Source organism: Ahaetulla prasina, chromosome 3, assembly GCF_028640845.1.
Source record: "Ahaetulla prasina isolate Xishuangbanna chromosome 3, ASM2864084v1, whole genome shotgun sequence".
In the NCBI taxonomy this organism is placed as follows: Eukaryota; Metazoa; Chordata; class Lepidosauria; order Squamata; family Colubridae; genus Ahaetulla; species Ahaetulla prasina.
In genome coordinates this window covers 27,729,704-27,747,920 of record NC_080541.1, presented here as the reverse complement: position 1 = coordinate 27,747,920, position 18,217 = coordinate 27,729,704, and the positions used below count along the sequence as shown (strand labels likewise).

Below are 18,217 nucleotides of genomic sequence, written 5' to 3'. Positions count from 1 at the left end.
TCATTCTGATCTAGGAATACAGAGCAATTGTTAAACACAAATTTTGCAAATGACAACAGGCCAATTGTCCTGCGGATAGGAAACACAGCAAACCAAATATCCATCATAGTCTTCTCTAATTACTCATCCTATTCCAGGTAATGAGACCATGGAAAATTAATACAATTCTCAAGCAAGCAGAAGATGATTCTGTGAACATTGACGTAAATGGAGAACAACAATCCAAAAATGAGGTGATTGTCTAACTCTTAATATCAAGAAACGTGATGTAGACAGAATTTTGTGTAGTCTCCAGAATAGATGGTAGCTCCATGAATGGAAAAAATGACCTATCTTGGTAAACAGATCCACTACCCTCAAATGGCCATGTATCCTTGCACATCTGGAATTTGGTAATAAAATCCAAGGGATCTGTGTCATATAAGCCTGGTGAGAGGGGAGCGGTTAAAGCAAATCAGCCAATTTAGCAATGGCAGCCTTGGTGTGATGACAGACTTGGTCTGATGACAGATGTGACAGAATGACACATAATCTTTGACATCTGCTTTGAACCTTGGCCACCAGAACAGTCTGAATAAAAGATGCAACGTTTTGAACATTCACTTATATTCAGTGGCCACTTGTTTATGTCCCTCATGGATAACTTGGAGCATCCATACTATAGTATGTTCGTTGAGCAAGGGGGTTTTCCTCAGAGGCATGAATAAGATGGTGTTGCATCCATCCCTCAAGAGGTCTTTGCTGGGTCCAATTGTACTGGACAATTTTTGTTCAGTCCCCAACTTTTTTTTTTCCCTAGGGAAGGCTGTTGAGAAGCTGATTAGACTGCAACTGTAGAGGATTCTGGAAGAAAGTGATAATCTAGACTATTTTAAATCAGGTTTCAGACTTGGACATAGTACTGAGATAGCATTTGTTGTGCCTGCTGGTGACATTTGGTGGATCTGAGATAATATAGCTCAACTAGCTAATGTAGTTAGGACTAGCTAGGACTTTCCAAATTTTTCAATATGAAATAATAATGAGGTAAAAGTTCATGTAGATTCACAGTGAGCACAATCATTCTTCAGTGGGAATTGTGCAAGTTAAATGTGCAAGAGAGCTAGTTTTGTCTAGCTAAGGTTAAAGAGTGGGAGACTATAAGTTCTAGATCCACCTTAGCTATGAAAGCCAGCTGGATGACAGTGGGCCAGTCACTCTTTCTCAGCCCAACTGAGTTTAGTGTTGCTGTCGAGGAGACAATAGAAAGAGGATGGTGTATTGGGTATGTTCATCACCTTGAGTTATTCGTATTATTTATATTCTCAGTTAGCAAGACAAGTACGTCTGATAATTCTATATTAGTTTTGCCACGGCTTTAACCTGTTGTTCCTCCAAGATCTGAAAATCCAGAAGAATCTCCAAATTGCAAACCTGCTTTTCTGAGTTAGCATAACCTCAGTACTGTTCTGACTTCAGTTCAGGGGTGAAATCCAGCAGGTTCTGACAGGTTCTGGAGAACCAGTAGCAGAAATTTTGAGTAATTCAGAGAACTGGCAAATGCCACCTCTGGCTGGCCCCAGAGTGGGGGGAAATGGAGATTTTGCAGTATCCTTTCCCTGCCATGCCCACCAAGCCACACCAAGCCACACCACGCCCGCCAAGCCACGACCACAGAACTGGTAGTAAAAAAATTGAATTTCATTACTGCTTCAGTTGTAAAGCTCAACACATTAACTTATATTGCTTGGGTTGAATCTCAAACTGTTTTGTTCCATCCAGACCCTTACAGACTTCAGATATTAGGTTAAATCTTTTACTATCAATCTTGATTGCTCTGGGGCAGAGAAGTACATACTGTAACTGAGTATCAACTGAATTCCGCCATTATGGTTTGTAAAGTAAGACTTCTGGCTTAATATATTGGTCAATCCCCTGGTTGGAGTTTATTCTATAAATCAAGTGAAACAAGCTATGACTTAGTATATATAAAAACCACAATCTGACAGACACATATTATTATTCCACATGCACTTGAGTCAGGATAAGCTCCATCAACTGAATGTACAAGGTGTATTAAAAGTCACCCAAAGATGCTTTTTCAAAAGGCAACTGGTCTTCTCTTCTCATCCAAGAAGCTTTTGCAGAACTGAAGAAAGTTCTTGGATGAAAACGAAACATCTTCAAGCAAAAACAAAGAAATTCCAGTTGCCTTTTGAAAAAGCACTTTTGGGACAACCGTGACCAGGAAGACTGAGAATCTCCATAGACATTCACCCCATTGGGGATTTATCATATGTATTGCATGAAATGCTTGAATGGTTGCCATTGTCTTCGAAACACTTTCTTACTTATTTAAAGCATAATCTTTGAAGATGCTTAGGTGTGGTACATTTTTCTCTAAAAATAGTCAGAATTATAAATAATAATTAAAGGTATTTGGTTGGCCTATGGGGCCTGATTTTTGGTACACCCTTTTACATGATTATTATAAATCCATTGACACATCACAAGGGAGGCTATGCCCCCATACGTTATTTTATTTGGCTTTCAGTGACTAGATATGCACTAGTAAAGGTTCCCCTCGCACATATGTGCTAGTAGTTCTCAACTCTAGGGGGCGGTGCTTATCTCCGTTTCAAAGCCAAAGAGCCAGCGCTGTCCGAAGACATCTCTGTGGTCATGTGGCCAGCATGACTCAACGCCAAAGGCAGACAGAACACGTTACCTTCCCACCAAAGGTGATCCCTATTTTTCTACTTGCATTTTTTATGTGCTTTCGAACTGCTAGGTTGGCAGAAGCTGGGACAAGTAACGGGACCGCACCCCGTTATGGCGCACTAGGGATTTGAACCGCTGAGCTGCCGACCTTTCGATCGACAAACTCAGCATCTTAACCACTGAGCCACCGTGCCTTCTATGCACTAGTACTTAACTGTTATTGGTTTAAACCAGTTTGCTGAAGAAGCCACAACAACCTACTTCACGTATAATGGCAAACTCGTTTTTCCTAGTTTGAGCAGGCTTCTCATATAGGAGTCTCAACTCCCCAACCACAATCATTGAGAAACCCTATGTTCAGTTATAAAGCATTGTCCATAAACCACAAGAGCTGAGTTTACACTGTCAAAACTAAATAGAAATTAAGCCAGGGTTTTAAAACGATGATTTAGTTAATAAACTACAATGAGATAATTCATGGGTAATGCTAAACCACAGAACATGACTTATGAACTGTAACGGTTGGGTTTGCACGTCTAAAAGCTAAGTCAAAATTAAGCAAACCATATTATGGTTTAGAAGCACATATAAATTCACCCAGTATTTCTGGATTCATATCTGCAGCCCAAGAGATCACTTTCAATGATAGCTCTTCAAAGAGTCATTTTCTGCCTCAGCAAGAAACTCATTGCTATCACACCTTTGATATGGTTTACCTATAGATACAGAAACCAAGTCTACTATTGTTTTTGATTTCATCTCACAAAAGGATTACGAAGAAGAAGCTTAAAGCTCTTGAAAGTACTGGTTGGACTGAAGCCAGATGTGTCAATCAGAAGGCTGCAAATTCCCCAAGACCACAAAATGATCCAGGAGACCCTCATCCAATAATGCATTAGGAGTTCATAAAGACATCAGTGCATTAACCAATTTGGAAAGCAAGCATTGAAAAGTGCTATCAAAATAGAGTAGAGTCAGGGGATGGCTTTGCTTCATAATTGGTCTGCTGGCTTTCAACCCATATAGATCTTGAAATCCTTGCACTAGTTTGGGGGAAGAAGAGATACATTTTCTGGCCAACACACCCGCCTGCAACGCTAATAATATTGAACTAAAACCCTGATGTGGTAATGATCTTATACATGACACCTACAGGAATGGAGGACAGGGTCTTTGGCAACTAATGGAAGTCAAACAAAAATGGGTGAAATCCAGCAGGTTCTGACAGGTTCTGGAGAACCGATAGCGGAAATTTTGAGTAGTTCAGAGAGCTGGCAAATACCACTTTCTGGCTGTATCCAGAGTGGGGTGGGAATGGAGATTTTGCAATATCCTTCCCCTGCCACCCCCACCAAGCCACCCCCACCAAACCACACCACCCCCACCAAGCCACGCTCACAGAACCGCTAGTAAAAAAAAATGGATTTCACCACTGCTCTCGCATAAGCACTTAACCCAGTCCCCGTGGCCACAATTTTCCTTATTCAAAAGCGAATCCTATCAGCAAAACTTCCCAACTTTAACTGAAGCTTTTTTCCTTGCAGGTTCAGCCTGTTTTCTCTGATGGTGTGATCAGGTGTTACACTGGGAGTGGGAGGTTACAGGGATTCATTGCTTCCTGTGAAATCCCTCTTAATGACGCCAGTGTCACCTTCCTTTCCAGAAAGAGAGAACGTTACCCTAAAAATGAAGTAAAACTAATTCTCCGTTTATGACCATTTGTTCAGCAATCAAGTTGCAATAATGCTGAAAAAAGCCACTTGGGACCGGCACCTCACACATTTCAGCAGTGCACTGAGCCACAGGCACATGATCACAATTCAGGCACTTGACAACCAGCATATATTTATAATGGTTGCAGCATCCTGGTGTCATCCGATTGCCATTTGTGACCTTCATGGCAAAAAAAAAAAGGTCCTAAAACGAGATGCAGTCATGGGATGACTCACCTAACAATCACATTGCTCAGCAATGAAAATCCCAATCCCAAATTTTGGTCTTAAGTTTTCCTTATTACCTTCTGGGTGAAGGCTTCATGGTATCTGGAGCAGAACATCCAGATTTGGTCACAGTTTTGTTCCATACAGCATCAACCTTGCAAACTCTCAAGCTTCCTCTCTCCGGCATGTATTCAAAATTGACAGTGATTCACATTCATATGTATTTCTAGGTATGGGTATAGGCAGTGGTGGGATTCAAATAATTTAACAACCGGTTCTCTTCCCTAATGATTTCTTCCAACAACCAGTTCACCAAACTGCTCAGAAAGTTAACAACCGGTTCTCCCGAAGTGGTGCGAACTGGCATATGTATGTACATAGCATGTCCACTGTGTTTCCCCCAAAATAAGACCGGGTCTTATATTATTCTTTGCTCCAAAAGATGCATTAGGGTTTATTTTCTGGTTAGGTCTTATTTGGGGGGAAATACAATACTAAATGCATCCACCTGGCTGACAATCTTAACTGGGGCTTATTTTGGGGGTAGGGCTTATATTACGAGCATCCTGAAAAATCATGCTAGGGCTTATTTTCCGGTTCGGTCTTATTTTTGGGGAAACGGTATATGTAAGTATGTATGTGTACGCTTTTGAAAACAGGCAATAGAATTTCATTTTTAATGTGTGACAGTGTGCCCACAGTAAAACAATGACAATAAAGGACAATATATTATCAAAAAAATGACAACAAAGGACAATCTATCTAAGTCAAGGACTACCTGAAGGTAAATCGTAACCTCATATGGTTGGAAATGACCTTGAAGACTTTGTAGTCCAATGCATTGCCCAGGTCAGGAATCCTCCAGCCATCCCAGTCAAATCTCTAGTGTCTGAGCACTCCAAGAGCTTTTTCCACTGCTTAGAAGGTCTAGAAATCCCTCATTTTAAGTTCGAATCTCCCTCTATAAAGCTTAACAATCCCTTTATGAAAGACAAACTCACATTTCTATTCCTAAAGGGGAAAAAAAGCTATTTATATTTTTATTATTTTATCGTTTTGAGCTATAAATAGTTCAAAAGACTTTTCGGAAAGGCATAATGAAAGCAAGCAAGGATGAAAGTTGTCCCTTGAAGGAAGAGATTCTCGTTCTCAATCAAAACAGGCAGAAAGCCTCGTCATCATTAAAATTGCATTGGGCTCCATCAAAAGAGGCAGTAACTTAGTCCAACTTGGCAAGAGACATTCAAGAAACAGGACCTCTTCAGAGCATCACTTATGCTTTGCTTGTTCACTATAAAGAGTCTGATGTTGTCGCAATTGTGTTTAACAACAAAAAGAGGTGTGTGTTAGGCAGTGGTGGGATTCAAAAAATTTACTACCGGTTCTGTGGGCATGGCTTGGTGGGCGTGGCAAGGGAAGGATACTGTAAAATCTCCATTCCTTCCCCACTCCAGGGGAAGGATACTGCAAAATCTCCATTCCCACCCCACTCCAGGGGAAGGATACTGTAAAAGCTCCATTCCCACCCTACTCCAGGGGAAGGTTACTGCAAAATCTCCATTTCCTCCTGATCAGCTGGAACTCAGGAGGCAGAGAATTGATGGGGGCAAGGCCAGTCAGAGGTGGTAATTACCGGTTCTCTGAACCACTCAAAATTTCTGCTATCCGGTTCTCCAGAACTGACCAGAACCTGCTGAATGCCACCTCTTGTGTTAGGTTGTAATGGTGGCAGTAGGATAAATGGAGCATTGGAATAGATTAGCAGTAAAGATCAGTATGCTTAAAAAGTTTCCAGACAAACCCAGAGGGTTAAGAATCTGAGTCTATAGACTTCATCAGTACTTCTGTCTTATATCTTAATCTAATGTCTGGTGATTATATGCATATGAACACAGGAATAATCATTATTAAGGCTTATTTGCAGGTAAGTAAGCATAGAATAGCATCTATAATCAATGTGGCTGTTTTTCCATCTCTGCAAGCCAAACAGACTAGTCAAAATTCACTTCCAGCACCAAAATGTCTCCCTCTATAGTCCTTGTTTTCCACTTTATATTTTAAAAGCCAAACCACAGCGCTCTTGTGTCGACACATTAAATGAGTGTGGCTTCTAATTGCCACACAATATTTTTTTAACAGAAAAACCAATTTTAGTGCAGTAAGGATGCCAAACTTATTTGTCAGTTTTGAAGGTTTCAGCAAAATCCTAGAAGTTTTGTTCCATACTTGTTGGATGCAGCTGGCCATGACACCATCTTCCGTGTACTATTCCTCTTGTTTTATTTTTTCCCTTGCTAGAAACAGGTTTTTATTTAATCACCAGCCTGTTATAAAACTAATTTTGAGGGAGAAATTGCCCAGCCTGCTTCAGTGGTATGTATCGGTATATGTAAAATCTCCGGAGAAATCAAGATATGTCAGTTAAAAGAAACTCCATACATAATCCAAAATCCACAGAGCCAAAACTTACATTAGGGCCAATTGACATTTTACAAAATAGCTGAAACCTTTCGGTTTCCAAAAATCTTTCAACAGGCAAGATGGTGAGAAAAAATTGGAGCACGGTTCACTGATCAGCCACTTTTTCCCCCCTTCTTCCTTCCCAACCCTTTATTTTTCCTGGCTTCTAACCACCAAGACTGAAGAAGAGTCCTTCGAAATGCAAAAGTTTTCAACTGTTTTACAAAACTGAAGTTAGCCCTGTAACCGTATTCTTTCTATATAAGTTTAAATGTTTTATTTTGGTGTTTCACGGCAAGCGTGTTTCCTATTGGTTTGGGTTAAAACTATAAATTGAATCAAAACATGACATGCTGAAGCAGCCTTCTTCCACATGGTCCATTATTTATGAAAATTTATAGGACACTCGTATCATTCTCAGTAAATCGGGGCATAAAAGCGTAATAGAAATTTTTTTAAAAAAGTAACAACAATGAAATGACCGACTTGATGGGTTCCATCCCACTCTGGGGTCCCCAGGCTTGTTGATAAAACCATGTCTTCAGGGCCTTGGGAAAGAATGTCAAAATAAGGGGCAATCTTTGATCAATGAGGAGGATCTTCCACACAGAGAGAGCCACAATGGAGAAGGCCTTTCTTTTTGGTTCCTCCAGATCAGGGGTGTCAAACTTGCAGCCTGCAGGCCAGATGCGTCACACACTGGCCACGCCCATGCCCGGTTTAGCGAAGGAAGGAAAAGTCATAATACATCTCGTGACATCACCGTGATGATGCGAATTTGACCTGATCTAGATGGACCTCCTTAGGAGAGGGAACGTATAACGTTCCCTGCCTGTCTTTGTTTGTTACAAAGTTTGTTTGTCCCCTTTCCTCTAGGAGCCAGATAAAGGTAAAGGTTCCCCTCACAAATATGTGCCAGTCGTTCCTGACTCTAGGGGGTGGTGCTCATCTCCGTTTCAAAGCCAAAGAGCCAGCGCTGTCCGACGATGTCTCCATGGTTATGTGGCCAAACATAACCAACTAAACACCAAAGGCACACGGAAGGCTATTACCTTCCCGCCAAAGGTGGTCCCTATTTTCTACTTGCATTTTTACATGCTTTCAAACTTCTAGGTTGGTAGAAGCTGGGACATCCCGTTATGCGGCACTAGGGATTTGAACCACTGAACTGCCAACCTTTCGATTGACAAACTCAGCATCTTAGCCACTGAGCCACCACATCCTTTAGGAGCCAGGTAGTGACATATTTTCCCCACAATGAGTCTGTGAATTGTGCTGGGTTAAAAGAGTATGTCTGGCCTGAACCTATCCTATGAGCTTCCACACCTGAAGATCTCTACAATTCTAGTCCATGCCTTAACAAACTAGAACTGCAAATCTCCCAAAACCAAAGAGCTGATGATGATTCTATAAATAGTGTAATGTGTAAAAGATCTAGGGGGACCCATATTTTGCTAAGGCAAGGGTCCCCAAATTCTTCATCTCATCCACCTATTCATGAAGTTGCAGATTGTACATAATGTAATACTACTTTCACTACTTTCAATACTAACAGCAACAACAAATGGCAAGTGAATAGATAACAATGGATAGTTCCATCAACCCTTGCCAATTTGGAGAACACTACCCTAGTATATGGAAAAGAGTCTTACCTTTTTCTAAAAAAAAGAAAAGGTGCTTTTCAAAGGAAAGGAGAACACTTAATCTTTGGTTCTCGTGCTGTTTTTCTACAAATTAAAAATATGCTTGAAATCCTGTTCAGAAGAAAAACTATGATGGGATTAGCAAATTTTAAAATAGCAGTGAGAAAGTAGTGCTTTTCCCCATTTAAGGTTTTTCTATCATAAATTTCACCTTCCCAAAATAACTTTCTTCTATTCAGACTCAAACTAGGAATCTTTGGTTGTGATGCAGCCAGCCAAGCATTAAAACATAACATGGATGTGATACTTCCATATAACTATATCTTAACATGTTGTACAAGTTTAATAAATTCCCTCCAATATATGGCTGAGAGCACAAACAAGAAAAGGATTGTTTGCAGAAACTGTACATCATGAAGCCACCATTAACAATTCAGAATATTTTTTTAAAAAGAACACTTACCCTGTACATACATACCAGTTCATTCATATTCCAACATTTTGTGTTTTTAAATAAACAGATCCTTTTAAAAAGCCTTACTTCAAAAAGAAATGATATATTTGTCCTTCTGAATTGGGTGAGAAATCTCCAAGGAGCTACTCTATGCCAGGAAGGCTATTGATTGTTTCCTGATTGCTTATTTGCACCCTATGACTATCATTAAGTGTTGTATCATTAAGTGTTAAATTTGTACCCTGTGACTGTCATTAAGTGTTGTAAGTGTTGTACCTTGATGAAGGTATCTTTTCTTTTATGTACACTGAGAGCATATGCACCAAGACAAATTCCTTGTGTGTCCAATCACACTTGGCCAATAAAAATTCTATTCTATTCTATTTCATTTAGAAAACATCATTATGGACTATCTGAATATCTACATAAGACCCAGTGGCATGCCAGAGTAGATCTAACTCCCAATATGCACTATGCACACCCTTCTTTGCAGATGGGACATCTGTATGTATGTACATATTTGTAAAGGATCTTTTTTTTCCCACAAGAACTTTACTCCTTCATCTTAGCATTTGCACACAATTCCAGTTATACGCTCAAATTAGCCCTGAACATCCTCAAGCGCATTTCTTTAAATTAAGCAAAACGCATCACATTTTAACATAATTCAATGTAACAAATGCCCAGACTGACACTCTAAAGAGACACAAGATAAGTCAATTGTCAACACCAATTCTATTTGGCCAACAGCTAAACATCCAACAAGGAGCTAAGTTGGATACAATTGCTTTTAGACTAGCTTTTCATCCCAGAAGCACAACTGCTCATCTAAGATCAACCAGGGAACATGGCATCAATTAAAACCAGCTTATGGAGATTTTTGTTTTTTTTGAAGTGAGATGGGAGGAAGGAGGGGGATAATTTGCACAACATGGGTTAGATGTCTATTCATTTCAGTTTTCTTGAAACACGGTTCTTAAACCTGCTTGTAAAATGAATAATTCTTTGCTATCGCCCCTTACTGTCTAGCCTAAGGTCTACAATTGTTCCACATTTAATTAAAGATACAGCATATGGATTTCTTTTTAAGAACAGCTCATTAAAGGAAAAAATATATAATTGCTGTCATTTGCAATAAAATAAAATATTGGATAACTTTAGTTTGGAATTGGGACTGGGGAGATGGAAAGAAAGAAAAACATTGCTAAAGGGGGGGATATACATAATTTACATCTCATTGGCTATGCTAGAGATGATGGAAGTCATATTCCAACAAACCTTGAGGACATCAAGTTTGGGATATTTGTATTAAATAAAAACAGCAACCTGGTTTGAAAATTGTACTGACCAGCTTTGAAAATACCCTAACAAAGAAAAATATTGGTGGACTATATGTCCACTATATTTTCATCAAGATTTCCTTTATGAAGTAAGAAGTTGAATATATAGTGTCTACAAACCTTTCCCAAGATCAATTGAAATAAAAAGTAGAGCAACATTATGATCCGCACAGAATTGCAGTCCTAATGTTCAGCCAGTTCTACCAGCTGCAGTTTTTCGTTGACATATCAATGGCATTGTGCCGTAAGATTAGCTTGCTTCTATGAATATCTGTTTTAAACTGAACTCTTAACTCATCCCGCTGTTGAGTAATGCAGTTCTAGAAAAACAGCATTTAAGTCATCTTATGTCATTTCTAGTGTCCCAGTATGCTGCTAAGGAAGATTTATTTGAACAAATGCAAGCCTTGTTCAAGCTATCTAAACAGAAGTAGTAACAACACAGTCTCACCACAACTTCACATATAAGGTCCCAGAAACTAACCAGACACATTTTTTTCTACTTCATACTAATGTAGCATCCAATAATCAAGAATAGTTTGAACTAAAAAGATCATGAGCTCCTCTTTGTGGCTATCTTTACTAGGAGCCTCATCTAAACTAGCCCATGGCTTTGTAACCATGATAGCTACAAAGCAATTGGTTCCATGCTCAAAACTTGGCAGAAAGCAACTGAATTAATAAAGAATTGATCATGATTTAAAACAGACTTTCATGGCATCTGCTCTCAAATTTAATCAAAGTCAAAAAGCAAAATTGTCATAACATCAAAGGCCTGATCAACCCATAACATTACCGGGCTCAAAATTTATCAAGGAGAATGAGTGAATGGCCTTCAATATATTTATTATATACTGTTGTGAGAGCAACATTGATAGCTTATAAGTACTACCATTTTTCTTTCAATGACATTTAGAAGAAAATAATTTAACAACCATTTGGCCTCGTTTTTACATGAGATGTTAATCCAACAATCCTTGGAATACATGATTTCCATTTCCACTGACACACAAAATGAAAATGTCAAGCACCCAACTGAAGTTAAAGTTTTGTGTATGAGTGCTATGTCCTCTAGAACAGTGGTCACTAGCAGGTAGTCCATGGACCACTGGTGGTCCATGAGAAAATTTTGGTGGTCCACAGAAAAATTATTTGCATTTTTTATATTGCACTAAATTAGTGGTCCGTGGGATTTAAAATTATGAATTTAGCAGTCCCTGAGGTCCAAAAGGTTTGTGACCCCTGCTCTAGAATATTGCAAAAGAACAAATTTTTCTTCTTCAGTCTTCAGCAGGGAGGACCATTCAAACAGTCTAATATCAACGACAACAAATAACCTCATCAATTGGACAACTTGTAGAAAGGGCTGCGATACCATGGCTTTAATCATCTTAGAAATAGAATCCTATAATCTTGTATGTGTTTCAGCAGAAATAAGTCTACAGAATTGTCTGAAACTAGATTCCACAAAAATATAAATGTAGTAGACTGCCATTTCTGATGCATTTCAAGTATAGCGTACTTTCAGTTCCTTCTTCTGAGTCAATCTGAAAATTATGGGGTTAGGATTCCGATGTAGCAGCTATCTTAAGGAAAAAAAGATGCAAATCATTGCACTCTATATGGCTATTACTGCAGGTCTTCAAAGGCAGCTGATAAATAACCCACATGAATGTCCTGGGACAGAAGGACTTTGTTAAGCATCCATCATATCCCATCATAAAGTCGTCTGCACTATTCCAAATACCGTGAATGATTTAAAGGGCAGAGCAAGCTTTAAGAAACCCTACTTTCTGTTTCACATTTTGCAAAGTATCCGCTGAGATTTCTTCCTTGTGAAAAGATGTAGGTTTCCTACTCTAAGAGAAGCTAACACATCTGTACATGAAAAAACCCAAACCCATAAGCAATTCAACATTTGTTTTCCTCTCCTAAGCCATACCAGAGTCTAAAAAGCAAGAAGCAAAAGCAATATTTAGTCAAAGATACTTCGACATAATATACTACAATCTGCCTTTAAAAAAAAAAAAAGCCCTCCCTCATCATGAAAAGAAATTTCTGGTTTTTTAACCAATGTTTAAAGGTATTTGAGAACTCTTTTCCAAGAGATCTTGCTGGAGTGTTTGAGCATATCTGGTACGCGGAACTTGGTAGATGGGGCTACTGCAGCTTTTCTGTTGCACATCACTTGAAGTCTCCCTGGCTGTTTATGTATCTTCTCTCTCCTTCCCACCAAACCCCAGGAGTTGAACTGAAGTGCAAGAACAGGGAAGCTGCAGGGCATCAGTGGGAGACTTGTACTACACAAACAGGCTATTCACACATGCGCTTGGACCGACTTATAAGTCACTCAGTGCAAAAACACCACCTACTCCATAAAAAAACGTTCTCTTCTCTTTTAGAATGAGATTTTGAGACTAAATTATCTTTCAGGGAATGGAAAGGGGAAGTGGGATTTTGCTTCTGCAGTGGTCTAATGTCACTGCTGTTTTTAACATCCACTTGCACATGGTCATCTATGCATGTTCCAAACTACTTCCAGACAACTACACGGATGAAGGTGAAAGGAACCATTATGGAGAAGTTGCCTGTCAGTTTTATTGTCTGCCTGTTACTGTGACATAAAGGACTTATTTGAATTATTAGTAGACATTCCCTTCATTCCAGTTGGTTTAGTAAGACAAGCCTGATAGTTTGGGGAAGTGGGTCAAACCCTAGGATGTAGTATAAGGTGGTAGGAAATGATAAAGTAATAAACTTCTGGCTAACCAGTCCTAAAGGAAAAGTGACATAATGGCTAGCAAAGAACTGATTTCTTCAGCAATAAAAAAAAAAAAAAACAGCAGCAGAACAACAACAGAACAGCGAATACACATTCAACCTGAATTTAGCAAATGAAGAAGGTATTAGTTACTAGTTAATAGATAGGATCAATAGTACATTTTGTATCCAACTAGCCGACTAGTTTGACTGAAGTCTTGAAAGTTTAATAGGAAATTATACATACAATAGAGAAGCAAAGTGCAAAAATTCAGTGGCAATATCTGCAGTAGGCAACAGCCACTACCATCCACTGGAGATTTGCTTTCCCTCTTTGTTCAGGATTTTGACTCTCAAGTCAAATATTAATTTGACCATCTTCTGCTTGCGCAACCCAGAAGGAAACTATCAATAGGACCTTTTTTTAAAAAAAAATTAAAATCCTGGGTCTGCTTTTAATAGCACAATTAAGACAAAATTGTGCTGCTGCAAATGCACTGTCAAAATATCACAGATTAGCTCTTCATGGAGAAAATACCCTATAGTAGTATTTTCATAGCTGAAGCCTTCTATTCCTTACAGGTATACGCAGACACAGAACATTTTACATTTTAATCCAGGATTCTCACTGACTTTGTCAGATCTCCCAACAGAAAGTGGGAATAGACAACTAAGTACAGATTGGGCAACGTCATTATCAGCAGTGAGCTTCCACTGCCTCTGGGATCTGGGATCTGAACTTTCTTCATGGTCATATAAACGTTATGCAAATTTATTTGGAATCCTCGTCACTCCATAATTCCACCAGTGGGATCAGAGATTATTCTACATTTTCTGCTTGCAACAGACTTCAAAAGGATCGAGAAGCATCAAAGGGAAGTGGGATGGGGGAACAATTATTTTACATGTCCACAATTACAACAGGTCATATGCAGCGGTTGATGATTCTGTTGCAACCATACACTAGCACTGATGATGTTACCTAGTTCGGGTAATGAAATGTCTGCAAGAAAACAACCAAGCTCAGAGAGCACCAAGGTCCCCTCGTTTCTATTGTGAGCTATAAATATTCTCCTTTATTGGCCTTTATTCTCCTTTATTATCTTTACCTGAGATCTCAAATTTGGGGGGACGAAGGGAGGGAGAGAGCAAAGCCGTAAAGGCTCTATGGCACCTGCTTGGCTATTTGCTTGGCACATATTCTCTAGTAGTATTTGCTTCATTTGTGCAGGAGCAAACTGTATATGATTCAGCCTGAGCCGAAGATTAGGGCTGCGGTATTGAAATCAGATGGATCAGAAGCAATTAAGGACATTTAGCGAATACATTTTCTCAACACAAGGCGGTTGTTTACTTTTTCCAGGTGCATACAGAATCATCTGTATCTTTTTGTGGCTGAGGCACAGAGGATGTTAAAACATTGTTAATAGTGCCCAAGCAGAATGTGTTGCACAAACTCTACCTATTGGGGGGAGGGGGAAATCTCCGTCTTTTGTGGTGGAAGCTTCAACCAAAAACTGTCTACTAGACCTCACCCCTTTCCTAAGAGGTCTATAAGGGGCGTGCATAAAATCACAAACGAGCCTACCGTTCCTGTCCTACTATTGCTTCATGCTTATGCTTATGTATGCTGTTATGACAAAAATAAATAAAATAAAATAAAATAAAAAAAGCTTGCAAAGGGTGGGGGTAGGAAGGGTCTCCTTCTCATGGAAGAGGAAAACGGAACTTCCAGGTGCCTTGTCCACCCAGCCCACCCCAATTTTAAATCACATCAAAGCTTAAGAAGAGCCCACCTATTCTAGTGAGAAGGATTCCCGCAGGGGAGATAAGAGGGAGGGAGGGAGGGAGGAAGGAAAGAAGGAAGGAAGGGCTGCCCACTGGGGAAAGGTAGAGAAGGAAAGAGATGGAGGAAGAGGAAGCTCACCTCTCTTGCCGCGTCTCAACCGGCCGCCTTGACAGTGACTGTAATCCATACAGTTTAGAACGATCAAAGCAAAGGAGAAGAGGCGAAACTGCATCCTTCGATCTCCGGGAACTGGGGATTCACCAGGCAGAGAAAAAAACCGAGATTCGGCCGCCAGTCGCGGCGTTGGGGGAGTCACGGGCCGCCCTCCTTCCCCTCCCTCGAGACGGCGAGGTGTCAGGCGAAAAAGGTGGACGGTGCCCTCCGGGCAGAAGGCAACGGCTATCCCGGGGAGTCGCTCAGATTCGCACGCCAGCCGAGCTTCTTGGCCGAGCCCGGCCAACTCCGAGCATCTTCTCTAGGCGATCTGGAAGCGCAAGAGAGATTGAAAAGACAACATTCAGACAGACTTGTTGCTTTAAGACGGCAACTTCAGGCTGGCCGGCCGGAGGATCAACCCCAGGAGTCAACCGGGGATTTACTTCCGAGGAGGCAAGCGCGCTTTAGGATGGAGCCCCCTCCAAATCGGCGGGGCTCCGGCTGCTCGGCGTCCTTTAGAGGCTCGACCGGGCTGCTAAGAAGCCCCCGCGGAGTTATACCCCAGATAGGGCAACTAGAGTCGGCGGTGCCGTCTGGTTTCGGGTCCGCAGATCGGTCCGACCGGAGACAGGGACCTCGCGCGCGCGCGCGCTTCCCCGCCCCCGAGGAAGCCGCCTGCGCTTCCAAAAGCAGCGGTAATCCCCTGCACGTGGACTCGGCACAAGCCCCTGCCGGCTTAAATTAAGGTTTACTCTCCGCTAAGATAAGGTGGGGTTCGGAATAACCGCTGCCCCTCGCCCCGTCCGAGAAGCGCTGGAAATTAGCGGACCTGCAAAAGCTGCCCGCAGCCCGAAGGAGACTGGAGCCTCCGGGCTTTGGAACCCAACGCGGGGCGCTGTCTCCCTCCCGGCCAGGTGGCGTCTTCCTCCCCGTCCACTAGCCCCGCGGGGCGACGGCGGGCTGGAGCAGCTGGAGCAGCCCCAGCCGCCGCAGGTCAAGCGAGAGCTCCGCTGAGCCGAACCGACCCGGCTTGGGGAACCACGTGGGTCGTGGTGGGGGAAAAGAGGGGCCGCTGCTGCAGCCGCCGCCGGGTGCCGAGGTGGGCCGGGCTTGGCGGTCAGCCCTTGCGCCCCTTCGGAGGAAGGGAGCCGGGTCGAGGCGCGTAGCGGAGTGCGGCTGCCGTGGGCTAGGCGAGTTGCGCCCCTTCTCTTTATAGGAGCTCGGCGAGGAGCGCCACTCACGCGGGGCTGTTGCTGCTTCTGCGGCGGCAAAAAGTAGGTGGCGCTGTGCTCTACCGCATCTCCCAGCGGAGAGGCTGTCCGCTTCTCCGCCTTTTTAACGTCTCCGAACCGGGTCGCTCCCGAAGGTGGGCGAAGGGTTGCCAGGATCTGCCGGGAACTCAAGCCACGCAGCGACTTTCCCTGCCCCTCTCGGCGGTGGGGTGTGTGTATGGGGGGAATGGGCGGCGATCCTACCCGGGGCGCCGGCTTTGAGTGTCTCGAAGAGGTGGAAACAGCGAAGCCAAAGATTAAGAGAGGACCCCAAAGGCAGCGAAGCTGATCCGCGAGAGGTTCGAGAGCGCAGACTCGTTTAATGCGATATTTCTTTGAGGTAGCCGGCAGTGATGGCTTTGAAGTGGGTTGGCTCGGTTCCTGGAGAATCAGGCTAACCCTGGCTACTGCTATTGAAGGCCAGCCAGTCCTAATAGGACCAAACAGGAAGTGTTAAGTAACAGTAATAGAGTGGAAGGGACCTTGGGGGTCATCTAGTCCAATCCCCTGCTCACGCAGGAGACCTGTACTAGGGATTCCAACCGCCGACCTTTCTGATAGACAAGCTCAGTGTCTTATCCACTGAGCCACCTAGTTAGCATCATGACCCACACACAGTTCAGCTCTCCAGATGTGTGGAGGATTGAAAGGAGGCCCTCTTAGGAAGGGAACTGGTTGTCTTTTAAGAAAATGTGGACTTTTTTGGGTTTGGGTCTGCCATAAATGGATCCTGCTTTTCCCCTACAATGTCCCATATTAATGTCTTGGGTTATTAGCTCATTTAAAATAAAGGTTGCTGGAAAATGTTTCTGACTCTCCAGCTTTGAGTTATGAGCTTTTGGTGTACTGGGTGCCCAAGTAGATGAGTGTAAGGCCTGATCCATATTCAGCTCTTCTTACCAGTTGTGGTAGCCTTAGATGGCCAAAAAAGAGCCAAAAAGCTAAAGTCATAGAAGTGGTAACCCTGTATGGACAAATACAAGTGAAATAAAAGTGAAATAAAGCTATTTATATTGTGCTATGGTATATCATTTCATGACTCAGTTCCTACACTTTGCTAAGTGGTACTGTATGTTCAATTTAACATAACATAACATAACATAACATCAGAGTTGGAAGGGACCTTGGAGGTCTTCTAGTCCAACCCCTTGCCCAGGCAGGAAACCCTACACCATCTCAGTCAGATGGTTATCCAACATTTTCTTAAAAATTTCCAGTGTTGGAGCATTCACAACTTCTGAAGGCAAGTCGTTCCACTTATTAATTGTTCTAACTGTCAGGAAATTTCTCCTTAGTTCTAAGTTGCTTGCTGCAGTGTGTTGAATATTCTATGGATGCCAAGGAGTGAATCTAGTTTGCATATTCCCTCAACTATTGAAATTCAGATACCAGTAGTTGCTCTCAGTGAAGCAAAGATGCTCAAATTTTTGTCCTGCCTATAGGCTTCTCAGGAGGTTCTGATTAGCCATTGAAGAATAGCATTCTGGATTAGATAAATATTTTGGTTTAATATAGCAGTGTTGTTCTTATTTTTTTGTAGGAGGAGAGACCTATTTACTTGCAATTCTATAAATGGTCCCGATAAAATACTTTAAAAAATTTATTACATTTATATCTCACTTTCTTCTAGACCAGTGATGGCTAACCTTTTTGCCATCGCGTGCCAAAAGTGGGGGGAGCGTGGGGGTGGTCATATGCATGTGT

The 18,217-nt window shown here is 41.8% G+C and overlaps 1 protein-coding gene across 1 annotated transcript in view; it reads right to left on the bottom strand.

Annotated features, from left to right (window-relative positions):
* Window positions 1-15,481, bottom strand: part of RSPO2 (R-spondin 2) — a 143,005-nt gene extending 127,524 nt beyond the window's left edge. Inside the window, exon 1 of the mRNA XM_058176560.1 lies at window positions 15,225-15,481. Coding sequence (XP_058032543.1) covers window positions 15,225-15,318 — 94 coding nt within the window. The 5' untranslated portion in view covers window positions 15,319-15,481. The remainder of the gene's footprint in view (window positions 1-15,224) is intronic.
* Between the last annotated feature and the right edge of the window lie 2,736 nt (window positions 15,482-18,217).